Source organism: Mandrillus leucophaeus, unplaced genomic scaffold (genome assembly GCF_000951045.1).
Source record: "Mandrillus leucophaeus isolate KB7577 unplaced genomic scaffold, Mleu.le_1.0 Scaffold722, whole genome shotgun sequence".
NCBI classification, from domain to species: domain Eukaryota; kingdom Metazoa; phylum Chordata; class Mammalia; order Primates; family Cercopithecidae; genus Mandrillus; species Mandrillus leucophaeus.
Window position 1 is genome coordinate 1,182,747 of NW_012107831.1, and position 12,975 is coordinate 1,195,721.

The following is a 12,975-nucleotide window of genomic DNA, read 5'->3' on the forward strand; positions in this document are numbered from 1 at the left end:
GGATGCCAACCAAGGGGTAGCCCTGTAAGCTGGCCCTTTAAATATATCAGGCCTGCTACGTTAACTCTTACCTGCAGAATGAATCTCTAAATACTGTAGTGTTTTATGTGGCTGTTTTGAACTTTACATAGATAGGATTGTTATGTACTTCTGCAGCTTGCTTTTTTTTCTGGTTAAAATAATAATTTATATTATTGTAGTTTATTTGGTCCACTGTTATATATGTAATATGATATATCTATACTATATTTATTCAATAAGTTTATTCAGTCTTCTATCCACATAGTTGTTTGCTGTTTAGAGCCATACTGTTTCTGTGATAGGTTGTATGAAATTTCAGCTTTACTGAATAATGCCATATTGTTTTCCAAAGTAACTATTACTTTAGAAATAAAATAAAAAGTAGTGTAAAACTCTTAACAGCTGGTTTGTTGTTTTAGAATACTTGTTTTTCCCCCCATTTAAAAAACAAATATATTTCATCAGAATTGGTAAGTTAATAAAATAGTTCTAATGTTGTATTTCTTCTGTGCTCAGTGCCAGAAATCACATCCAAAGTCAGTTCCAGTTTCTTCAAGGAAGAAAGAAGCCTCTTTGCAGTTTGTTGTAGAACCAAGTGAAGCCACCAACAGATCAGGTTGGTGGCATTCCATGGGCATTATTTGCTTGGATATATTTAAAAAGTGAGAAATGCTAATGGTGCCTGTGTTGCTTTGAGTATGAAGGTCAGGGTCAGCCTAGACAGAATTGTGAATTGTGAAATGGATGAATTCGTTTTTGATTTCCTTACAACTCCATGGTCAGTGCTCTTTTTCTCTCTTCTCCATTTCCTTTAGTCAGTGATATGTGCTACTACTTATTAAAGTTTTATTTATATTCATTTTTCAGATTAAAAGAGTGTTATATTACTCCATTGAGTTAATAAAGGTTTAAAATAAGAATTTAGTCATTACTCCTATCGTTCTGCTGAGGTAGCCTTTGAATCATTCTATACCTTAATTGGTGCCCATAAATGAAAAAAAAAAAAGCATATGTGTTTGTATGTGTCTGTGCCTGTACCTGCTTTCAGAAAAGGCTATTATAATTTCCTTTTACACTAATAGTGTAAAGTACCTTTAACCTGATAATCTATTTACTATTCCACATTTTTGCCCATTCATTGATATTAAGCAATCTCATTTTGACTTTAGTGTCTGTTTCCATGATTGCCAGAGTTTGAGCACCTTATGTTTATTGGCTGTTGGATTTTAATTATTAAATGTGTGACTTTTATAGCTTTAAGTTTGTTGTAGTTAAAAGTTCTGTCTTATCCCAACTTAGATTTTTCATCTGAAAACCTTTTTTTTTTTAAAAAAAAAAAAAAAGAAAATTAGGTCTTTAACCATTTGGAATGTGTTTCGGTATATAACATGACAATCTTCTAAGTTTGTTTTCTTCTGGGTGGTCAGTTGTGTCAGATCTATTTATTAAATTAAAAAAAATCTGTTCTCTTCTAAATGTACTACTTTTATTCTATATTAAATCTCACGTAACATTCAACGTACTTTTGAATTTTGATGTATTTTTTTCCTCTGCCAACACATACTCTTGTTACTAATAGTAGCTTTATAGTATGTCCTGATATAAAGATAAATACCTTCACTATTCCGCTGCCATTCTGCAGCCTTTTTTCTTTCTATGAGCTTTTAGTTTTATCCAATTTCTAATAAACTTTTGGAATTCTAACTAGAATTGCATGTAATATATGTAGTAATTTTGTGAGAATTCATATTTTTTATGTTATTTAGGTTTTTTACAAAATAAATTTTGTTTCTTTCTTATAAAAATGTTAATTTGGGGCCAGGAGTGGTTGCTCATGCCTGTAATCCCAGCACTTTGGGAGACTGAGACAGGTGGATCAATTGAGGTCAAAAGTTTGAGACCACTGTGGCCAATGTGGTAAAACTCCATCTCTGCTAAAATTACCAAAATTTGCCGGGCGTGGTGGCAGGTGCCTGTTATCTCAGCTACTCCGTAGACTGAGTCAGGAGAATCACTTGAGCCTAGGAGGTGGAGGTTGCAGTGAGTCCAAGATCGCGCCACTGCACTCCAGCCTGGCGACAGAGTGAGACCCTGTCTCCAAAAAAAAAAATAATAATAATAATAATCTGAAGGACACTGTCAAGAGTGTGAAAGGGCAACCAGACTAGGAGAAGATATTTGCAGATAATTTACCTGATAAGGATGATAGAGATTTAAAATCAGAGAATATAAAGAACTTCTACAGCTCAACAACAGAAAAACCAAACAACCCAAATAAAAGATGAACAAAGGACTTGAATAGACATTTCTCCAGAGAAGTTATGCAATTGGCCAATGAATATATGAAAGGATCCTTGAAATCTTTAGTCATTAGAGAATGCAAATCAAGACCCTAGGAAGATACCACTTTACACTCACTAGGTTAGCTATTATTTAAAACAAAAAAAGGAAAATAAGTGTTGAAGATATGGATAAATCAGAACCCTCATGCATCACTGGTGGGAATGTAAAATGGTGCAGCCACCATGGAAAACAGTTTGATAGTTTCTCAAAAGTTAAACATAGAGCTACCATATGACCCAGTACTTCCCTCCTAGATATATACCCCAAAGAATTGAAAGCAGGGATGGAAACAGATAATTATTTGTATACTAATATTCCTAGCAGCATTATTCACAATACTCAAAAGGTGTAAACAAGCCAAGTGTCCGTCAACAGATGAATGGATAAACAGCATGTGATGTATACATAGAATAGAATATTAGTCATTAAAAACAAAGTTCTGCTATGTAACATAGCATGGAAAAATCTTGAACACATTAAAACATGCAAGCTGAAATAAACTAGACAAAAAAGGGCAAAAATTTTGTAGTTCCACTTACATGAGGCATTTATAATAGGTAAATTTAGAGATAGGAAGCAGAATAGAGGTTGCAGGGGATTAGGGTAGTGGGTAATGGTATTTTGATGTTTGATGTGTACAGAATTTGAGATGATGAAAAAGTTCTAGAAATGGTCTTGGTTGCACAGTCTTATGAATGTACTTAATGCCATTAAATTGTATACTCATAAATGGTTAATATGGTAAATTTCATGTTTTATCATAAAAAATGTTTTAATAAAGTCTGTCTTCTGGCTTCCCATTCTCCCCTCCCTCATAGTATTGGGTCTTTGACTTTCTTGTTAAGGTTAATCCTAACTATACTATAATTTTTGTACTATTCTGAACATTTTGTTAAATTATGAGGCTAATTTTTATATCAAGAAAATTTTAATTCAGCACTTACCAAGGTTTTTTAAAAAATTAATTCTAGACCTTTAAAAATTTGAATCTTCTAGTTTTCTTTAAGCTATATAACCATGTCATCAGCTAAAGAGAGGTTTTATTTATTATATTTAATCTGATTATTTCAGTCTGCTTGCCTTTGATAGAATCTCTGAGTCAATGTTGTTTAATAATGATGATATTAGATACCCATGTCTATTCTATGATTTTAACTGAAATTAGTACGGTGCCACTTAAAATAATAATTGTGGGTAGTTTGGGGTAAATTTAGTTTATGTCTTTAATTTCTTTTTCTTACCGTTATTAGCTAGCACTTCAGTGTTGTGTTAAGTATCAGTGATGGGTCCAAGCACCGTGGCGTAAACCTATAGTTCCAGCACTTTGGGAGTCTGAGGTGGGAGAATCGCTTGAGGCCAGATGTTTGATACCAGCCTAGGCAACGTGGTGAGAACTTGTCTCTACAAAAAAACACAAAAATATAGCCTGTGCAGTGGCAGGTACCTGTAACCCTGCCTACTTGGGAGACTGAGGTGGGAGAATCACTTGAGCCCAAAAGGTTGAGACTGCAGTGAGCTGTGCTAGTGCCACCACACTCCAGCCTGGGTTCAGAGTCAGACCTTGTCTCAAAAAACAACAACAAAAAACAAACAAACACAAAAAAAACGACAGGGTGAAAATTCTAGCCTTGTTCCTGCTCTTAGAAAGCATTTGATCTTTCACATTAAGTATATGATGTTAGCTGTAAGTTTTTAGTAGATGTTTTTCATAGGGTTGGGAAATTTTGTCCTGCCAGTATGCTGAGAATTTTAATCATGGGTAATGTAGATTTTGTCAAATGCATCTTTTGCATAAATCCATATGATCATATGATTTTTCTTCTTTAATCTGTTAATATGGTGGCTTATACAGATTGATTTTTTGAATGTTTAACTAGCCTTGCATAAAATTTCCATGTGGTCATGATGTATTATTGATTTGAGCTCTTTTTCCCTTTTCAAATGTATTCATTTGGCATAAATTTCCCCCTCAGCACTGTTGTAGCTGCATTCCACAGGTTTTGTGTCTTGTATTTTCTGTTCATTTCACTTATTTTGGTGTATTTTTAAATATCTTTTCAGACTTTCGCCTATTGGTTATTTAGAAGTGTGTTAATTTTTCAGTGTTTGCTAATTTCTTATCTTTTACATATTAATTTCTGATCTTGATTCCTTTATGAAAAGTATGCACTATGTAATTTCAGTTCTTTTACATTTATGAAGATTTGTTTTGTGACCCAAGATATTGCCTGTCTTTATGAATGATTCATGGGCATTTAAAGAAAATGTTTTCTGTTGTTGGATGTAGTTATCTATAAATGTCAGTTATTGTGCATTATTACTATTTTTTATACATTGTTGAATGTGACTTGCTAAAATTTCGAGGATTTTTGTATTTAAGTAAGGAGAGATTGGTTTATATTTTTTTAATGCTGTGTTTGTATGGTTTTGGTATCAAGGTAATATTTGCCTTATTAAATGAGTTGGAAATTATTCCCTTTTCTAATTTCTGGAAGGGACTGTATAAAATTGGTGTTAATTCTTTAACTATTTGGTGTAACAGTCTCCGGTGAAATTCTCTGGTCCAGGAGATTTTTTTTTTCAAGAACTTTAAATAACAAAATTAATTCTTGAATAGTTATAAGACTATTTAGATTATCATTTTTGTTGTGACCGAATTTTGGTAGTTTGTGTTTTCTGAGGTATCGGTCCATTTTTTCTAATCATCTGTCAAGTTTGTAAGCATGAAGTTGTTCATAGCATTATCCTTTTTTTTTTTTTTTGAGTTTTTTTTAATACGTATTTTTTTACTTTAAGTTCTGGGATACATGTGCTAAACATGCAGGTTTGTTACATAGATATACATGTGCCATGGTGGTTTGTTGCACCTGTTAACCCGTCATCTAGGTTTTAAGCCTAGGTATTTGTCCTAATGCTTTCGCTTCCCTTTTCCCCCCTCCCCCGACAGGCCCCGGTGTGTGATGTTCCCCTCCCTGTGTCCGTATGTTCTCATTGTTCTACTCCTGCCTATGAGTGAGAAAATGCGGTGTCTGGTTTTCTGTTTCTGTGTTAGTTTGCTGAGGATGATGGTTTCCAGCTTCATCCATATCCTTGCAAAGGACATGAACATTCTTTTTTATGGCTGCTTAGTATTCCATGGTGTATATGTGTCACATTTCCTTTATCCAGTCTATCATTGATGGGCATTTGGGTTGGTTCCAAGTCTTTGCTATTGTAAATAGTGCTGCAGTAAACATACATGTGCATGTCTCTTTATAGTAGAATGATTTATAATCCTTTGGGTATATACCCAGTGATGGGATTGCTGGGTCGAATGGTATTTCTGGTTCTAGATCCTTGAGGAATTGCCACACTGTCTTCCACAATGGTTGAACTAATTTACACTCCCACCAACAGTGTAAAAGTGTTCCTATTTCTCCACATCCTTGCCAGCATCTGTTTCTTTTCTTTTTAATGATCACTATTCAAACTGGTGTGAGATGGTATCACATTGTGGTTTTGATTTGCATTTCTCTAATGACCAGTGATGATGAGCTTTTTTTTATTATGTTTGTTGACCACGTAAACATCTTCTTCTGAGAAGTGTCTGTTCATATCCTTTGCCCAGTTTTTGACGGGATTGTTTGTTTTTGTTTTTCTCGTAAATTTGTTTAAGTTTATTGTAGATTCTGGATATTAGACCTCTGTCAGATGGAGAGGTTGCAAAAATATTCTCCCATTCTGTAGGATGCCTGTTCAGTCTTGCTGAGCAGAAGCTCTTTAGTGTGATTAGATCCCGTTTGTCAATTTTGGCTTTTGTTGCAATTGCTTTTGGTGTTTTAGTAATGAAGTCTTTGCCCGTGCCTATGTCCTGAATGGTATTGCCTACGTTTTCTTCTAGGGTTTTTATGATGTTAGGCCTTACATGTAAGTCTTTAATCCATCTTGAGTTAATTTTTGTATAAGGTGTAAGAAAGGGGTCCAGTTTCAGTTTTCTGAATATGTCTAGCCAGTTTTCCCAGCACCATTTGTTAAATAGGGAATTCTTTCCCCATTGCTTGTTTTTGTCCGATTTGTCGAAGATCAAATGGTTGTAGATATGTGATGTCATTATTATTATTATTTTTTGAGACGGAGTCTCGCTCTGTCGCCCAGTCTGGAGTGCAGTGTTGCGATCTCGGCTCACTGCAAGCTCCGCCTCCCGGGTTCACGCCATTCTCCTGCCTCGGCCTCCACAGTTGCTGGGACTACAGGCGCCCGCCAACGAGTTCAGCTAATTTTTTGTATTTTTTAGTAGAGATGGGGTTTCACCGTGGTCTGGATCTCCTGACCTCGTGATCTGCCCGTCTTGTCCTCCCAAAGTGCTGGGATTATAGGTGTGAGCCACCGCGTCCGGCCGTGTGGTGTTATTTCTGAGGCCTCTCTTCTGTTCCATTGGTCTGTATATCTGTTTTAGTACCAGTACCAAGCTATTTTGGTTACTGTAGCCTTGTAGTATAGTTTGAAGCCAGGTAGCGTAATACCTTCCACTTTGTTCTTTTTGCTTATGATTGTCTTGGCTATATGGGCTCTTTGGTTCTATATGAAATTTAAAGTAGTGTTTTCTAGTTCTGTGAAGAAAGTCAGTAGTAGCATGATGGCAGTAATATTGAATTTATAAATTACTTTGAGCAGTATGGCCATTTTCACTATATTGATTCTTTGTATCCATGAGCATGGAATTTTTTTCTCTTTGTGTCCTCTCATTTCCTTGAGCAGTGGTTTGTAGTTCTCCTTGAAGAGGTCCCTCACGTCCCTTGTAAGTTGTATTCCTGGGTATTTTATTTTCTCCGTAGCAATTGTGAATGGGAGTTCACTCATGATTTGGCTCTCCGCTTGTCTATTATTGGTGTATAGGAATGCTTGTGTTTTTTTTGTTTCTTTGTTTGCTTGTTTGTTTAATTATACTTTAAGTTCTAGGGTACATGTGCACAACGTGCAGGTGTGTTACATATGTATACTTGTGCCGTGTTGGTGTGCTGCTGCTTGTGATTTTTGCGCATTGATTTTGTATCCTGAGACCCTCCCAACTGCTGAAGTTTCTTACCAGCTTAAGGAATTTTGGTACTGAAACAATGGGGTTTTCTAAGTATACAGTCACGTCATCTGCAAACAGAGACAGTTTGACTTCCTCTCTTCCTGTTTGAATAACCTTTCTTTCTTTCTCTTGCCTGATTGCCCTGACCAGAACTTCCAGTACTGTGTTGAATAGGAGTGGTGAGAGAGGGCATCCTTGTCTGTGCCAGTTTTCAAAGTGAAGCATTACCCTATTTTTGATGGCTGCAAAATCTATTGTGATATCATCGCCTATTTTATTCCGCATATCTTCTAATGATTGTCACTTTTGTTATCATTTTGTAGGTTTTTCCCCCCCAATAATTTTCTGTATTTTTCTATTTTCAGTTTTATTGATTTCTGCTCTTTATTTTTTCCCATCTTTCTGCTTGATTGGGTTTATTTTGCTCTTTTCTTGATGGAGAAATTTTATTTTCTGCTTTATAATTCATTACTGTTTAGTTTGTTATTCAAATTGTTCCAGATTTGGCTAATAGAAGCTCTTACTTTGGTTCCAGTGTCCCTTTGACGTAGCCCATTTTTGTTGTTGTTTCTGAGCACCTTCATACCTTTTGGAGCCACAAGATGCTCTCCTGCGCCATCCTAGAATCAACCGTTTCTTCATGAAATCATGATTTCTTTTACTGGGTAATGGTATTAGAAACCAGATCTGAGTGCTAGGTGTGCTGTCACTCCTGTAGAGTTGTTTCTTCTAGACCCTCTCAACTGATAAAGCTGGGTAAATGTATGTGTGTGTATGCTAACTTGTGTATCAGCACATATCTATAAATATCTTTAAATGTAGCTATCTGTATCTATGTTGAACTAATCATAAGTTCATATTGATATCTCTGACTCTAATCCATTACCATGTGGATTATTCTAGCCTCCTCCTCTTGCTTATCTGTAAACTCCCATTACATGAATGAGAAACTGGGCATTCACCGTTCAGCATCCATTTACTTATCTTTTACATTTCTGTGTACATGTAAAAGAGTGTCAGAATTGTTGACTCATATCCTGTGGAAAACAGTTTTATCAACTAGAGAATAGTGCTTATGTACAGTTTCTTTTGCCTTCAGTCTTACAGACTCCATTCATTTTTGTTTGTTTGTTTGTTTTGAGAGAGAGTCTCCCTCTGCCACCCTGGTTGAAATGCAGTGGCATGATCTCGGCTCACTGCAACTTCTGACTCCAGGGTTCAAGCGAATCTTCTGCCTCAATCTCCTGAGTAGCTGGGATTACTGGCAACAGCCGCCACGCTCATCTAATTTTTTGTATTTTTAGTAGAGATGGGGTTTCATCATGTTAGCCATGCTGGTCCTAAAGTCCTGACCTCAAGTTATCCGCCTGCCTCAGCATTCCAAAGGGCTGGGATTATAAGTGTGAGCCACCATGCCTAGCAGATTCATTCCTTTTTTTTTTTGAGATGGAATTTTGCCATTATCACCCAGGCTGGAGTGCAATGGCACAATCTTGGTTGCCCTGAAACCTCCGCCTCCTGAGTTTAAGCGATTCTCCTGTCTCAGCCTCCCAAGTAGCTGGGATTACAGGCACGCACCACTGTGCCCAGATACTTTTTGTTTATTTAGTAGAGATGGGGTTTCACCATGTTGGCCAGGCTCTTCTTGAACCTGACCCCAAGTGATCCACCCACCTCGGCCTCCCAAAGTGCTGGGATTACAGGCATGAGCCACCACACTTGGCCTTCGATTCATTTCTGATCTTTCTTAGGTCATCACCTTTTCCCCCCATCCACTTCAGTGAAGTTGTTTCTACATATCATACATCAAATGTGGCATATATAATACGTGTGATTTCCATGATTAGGTCATAAAAGGTTATGTGGCTCTGCCTGGCATGCTGGATCTGTCTCTCTTCCTCTCTTTCTCATTCTCTCCAGTTGCCCTTGGAACCCAGACAATATGCTGTGAAGAAGCCCAAACTAGCCATTATGGAGAGAAAGACTCCCATCCTGCAGCCCAGACCAGGTGTCAAATATGTGTAAACAAGCTGTCAGATGATTCCAGGGCTCAGACTTCATGGAAGAAGCCATCCCTTCTGTGCTCCGCTGAATTCCTGGCTTACTGAATCCATGAACATAACAAATGGTTGTTTTATGCAACCAAGTTAAGAAGTTGTATTATGCAGAAATAGTAACTGAAACAATGAATTCCCAACTTAAATACTACTGTTACTTATTTCTGTTATCGTGTATTTTAATATTTTTTAACTTTACAAGACTTTTTGTTTTAAATAGTTTGTTTATATATACACATCACTTCCTTTGCTCTTTTTTAAAGAAATGTATTTTCAAATATTATATAATATAAACATAAAATTTTCCACTTTATTTCTGAGTATACAGTTCAGTAGCATTAAGTACTTTCACATTGTTGTGAGGCTATCACCTCCATGAATCCATAGAACTTCTTTCATTTTTCAAAACTGAAACACTGTACCCATTAAACAGTATCTCTTTTTCCATCAGCCCTGGCAACCACCATTCTACTTTATCTGTCTATGAATTTCAGACAGAAAATTTGTCTGTGATTGGCTTATTTCACTTAGCATAATGTCTTCAAGGTTCATCCATTTTGTATCATGTGTCTGAATTTCATTCTAAGACTGGGTAATATTTCATTGTATGTGTATACCGCTTTTTATCTATTAATCTGTTGATGGGCACTTGGGCTGTTTTCAGTTTTTGGCTATTGTGAGTAATGCTGCTATGAATATTGGTGTGAAAGTATCTGTTTGAGTTCCTGCTTTCAATTTTAAGTTTAAGGATTCAGTGTACACTTCTCATAGTGACTGTCATTCTACATGCACACCAGCAGTGCATGCACAAAGGTTCCATTTTTTCTAATTCAACAGTCGTTATCTTTTGTTTTTATAAATAATAGCCATCCTAATGGGTGTGATGTAGTATCTCATTGTGGTTTTGATTTGTTTTACATCACTGTTATTAGGAAAATTAAAAATAACATTTAAAAACCACTACTTACTGATAATGGCTAACATCCAAAAAACTGTCTTTTTTTTTTTTTAATGCTACTTCTTTGAGAGTTTCTTTTTCATTTGTTACAAGAGGATTTGTAATTATTAAAGCATTTTATGATGTTTGCTTTAAAATTTCTTGTTAAATAATTTTAAAATCTGATTCATCTCATTTATTTATGTCTATTGATTATTTCTTACTTTTTTTTTTTTGGTTTGTTTTGGTTTTGGTATGATGAGTTGTTTTGATTGTATTCCTGAGATTTGGTTACTTATGTTAGGGGATTCTTAGACTACTTAAATCTTTTGTTACAGCACATAGTTGCCCTATTTTGGTTTAATGTGTAGGTTCTTGCGTTATTTATTTGTATATTTATTTATTTATTGAGACAGAGTCTTGCTTTATCACTCAGGCTGGAGTGCAGTGGTATGATCTTACCTCACTGCAACCACCGCCTCCTGGGTTCAAGTGATTCTCATGCCTTAGCCTCCTGAGTAGCTGGGATTACAGGCATGTGCCACTACGCCTGGCTGATTTTTCTATTTTTAGTAGAGATGAGGTTTCGCCATGTTGGCCAGGCTGGTCTTGAACCCCTGGCCTCAAGTGATCCACTTGCTTTGGCCTCCCAAAGTGCTGGGATTACAGGCATGGACCACTGCGCCCAGCCCCTCTTTCTTAGTTTTATGAGTTTTATTTTCAGTGATAGTTAAGTGTTCAGAGTAATAGCAGTGGTGTTTTGTTCTATTTCATTTTCTGATGCTGTTAGGATTGTAGCTCAGTTCCTGTTGGTGCTTTCTGGGGTGGTTGGAAGATACCTTTTGATGTCCTTGTTCACCTGTGTGGGGTTCTGGTTAGAAGCTGCTGGGCCTGGTTTCCTTATATCATTGGGTGGAGGACAGGGGGATGCTGCCCTCTCTTACACTGTTCTTGCCTCAGATTAGACTGTCTGCTGGTGCCCTGGTTGTAAAGTAGGGACTAGGATGGCCTGGGTGTCAATACTATCAGTGGATCAAAATGTTGTCTTGGGCTGCGAAGATCAGAGGTTTCACTACTCTACAGCATCATGTGGGTCATACCGCCTGCCATCTATGATTGTGGAAGCAGGACTGGCTTGGTATGAGCTCCTTTGCTGCTGCAGTCCCATAGCACAGCCCAGGGCTTTGTTGCTCTGCCAATGCAGGTAGTAAGGAGTGCTCCATGGCCCACAATGCTGAATGGGGCTTGAGTTTCCTCATTACGTCTTCATTGGGTTTACCTTGTTCAGAGAATGCAATTCCACCCAGCCTCCACCCTGTCTTTCACCTATTGGTGGTTCCAGGTTATAGGCTTCTCCAGTAACCAGTCCAGGGGTATATGGGAGATAGACAGAAAACCCAAGGCTTATCTGTTCCTGGTCTTGAGTTTCCTAGCTAGTCTACCTTTTTTTCTTCCAGCTTTCAGAGTCCTGTTGTTGATTGATGGATAATTTCCAGGGAATTTAGTTGTATTTACAGGGAGAAGCAGGGAAATGCCATCTCATTCTGAAGGGTGAGGTTTAAGAGAATATGTATATATTCCCTTATATTTTCTCATTGTACATAAATGTTCATATACATATATACTGTTCATGCATATATACACACATGATTATGTCATATCTCTATATATCTGTTATATCTATATTCCATGTGTGTATGTGTAAATATGTGATCATCTTACTGCCCTAGGTCACCGTTAGCCCAAAGATAGAAAAATCTTAAGTACTTTTTTAAATCATAGACCTTTGATTCTTATCTTAATGACTTTGAGTTTTCTGAAAACTATTTCTGATTAAATTATTGCGGAATTTTAAAAAGCCTGCTTGATTCTCTTATTATTCTTTTAATTGACAAGTATCTTTATGTAATTTTCTTCTAGTTCAGGCCCATGAAGTTCGTCAGAAAATTCTGGCAACTGATGTTAGCTCCAAAACTACATCTGACTCGAAAAAAATGTCAAGTAGAAACATAAATGATTATCACAGTGATGCTGGTGAAGAATTTTACTTATCTGTTGGCTCACCTTCTGTTCTTTTGGATGCAAAAACATCTGTATCGCAAAATGTTATTCCATCTAGTGCTCAAAAGAGAGAGACTTACACTTTTGAAAATTCAGTAAATACGCTGCCTTCAAGTACAGAGGTTTCACTTAAAACCAAAAAAAGGTAACATTTTATTTAAATAATGTTAATTGCACTTTAAAAATTTTACTTTTTGTATGAAAAAATGATAATTCAATCTTGTTATATTATTTTACAGTAAGGAAGGAGGAATATTAACACATTATGAGAAAGTATACATTTAGCATATATTCAGTTTATATTAATTAAGGAAGGCCTTAAAGTGTACTTTAGAGAAGTTTAGAGGTTAACTTTTCTATAGTCTGGAAAAATGTGTTTTCTCTCTGATAGTATTTGATAGCTTCCTAAGAGAAACAATTTGTATTTTCTCAATATTTTTTGTAATTGCAAGTGTAAATATGTATCAGGTCACTTCTAGGGTAGCAGTGCATAAGTATTA

At 36.3% G+C, this 12,975-nt stretch overlaps 1 protein-coding gene across 1 annotated transcript in view; it reads left to right on the plus strand.

Moving 5' to 3' along the window:
- The window catches only part of CENPC (centromere protein C), a 72,281-nt gene that overhangs the window by 11,930 nt on the left and 47,376 nt on the right, over window positions 1-12,975 (plus strand). The window contains exons 5-6 of the mRNA XM_011965398.1: window positions 538-637; window positions 12,335-12,620. Coding sequence (XP_011820788.1) covers window positions 538-637; window positions 12,335-12,620 — 386 coding nt within the window. The remainder of the gene's footprint in view (window positions 1-537; window positions 638-12,334; window positions 12,621-12,975) is intronic.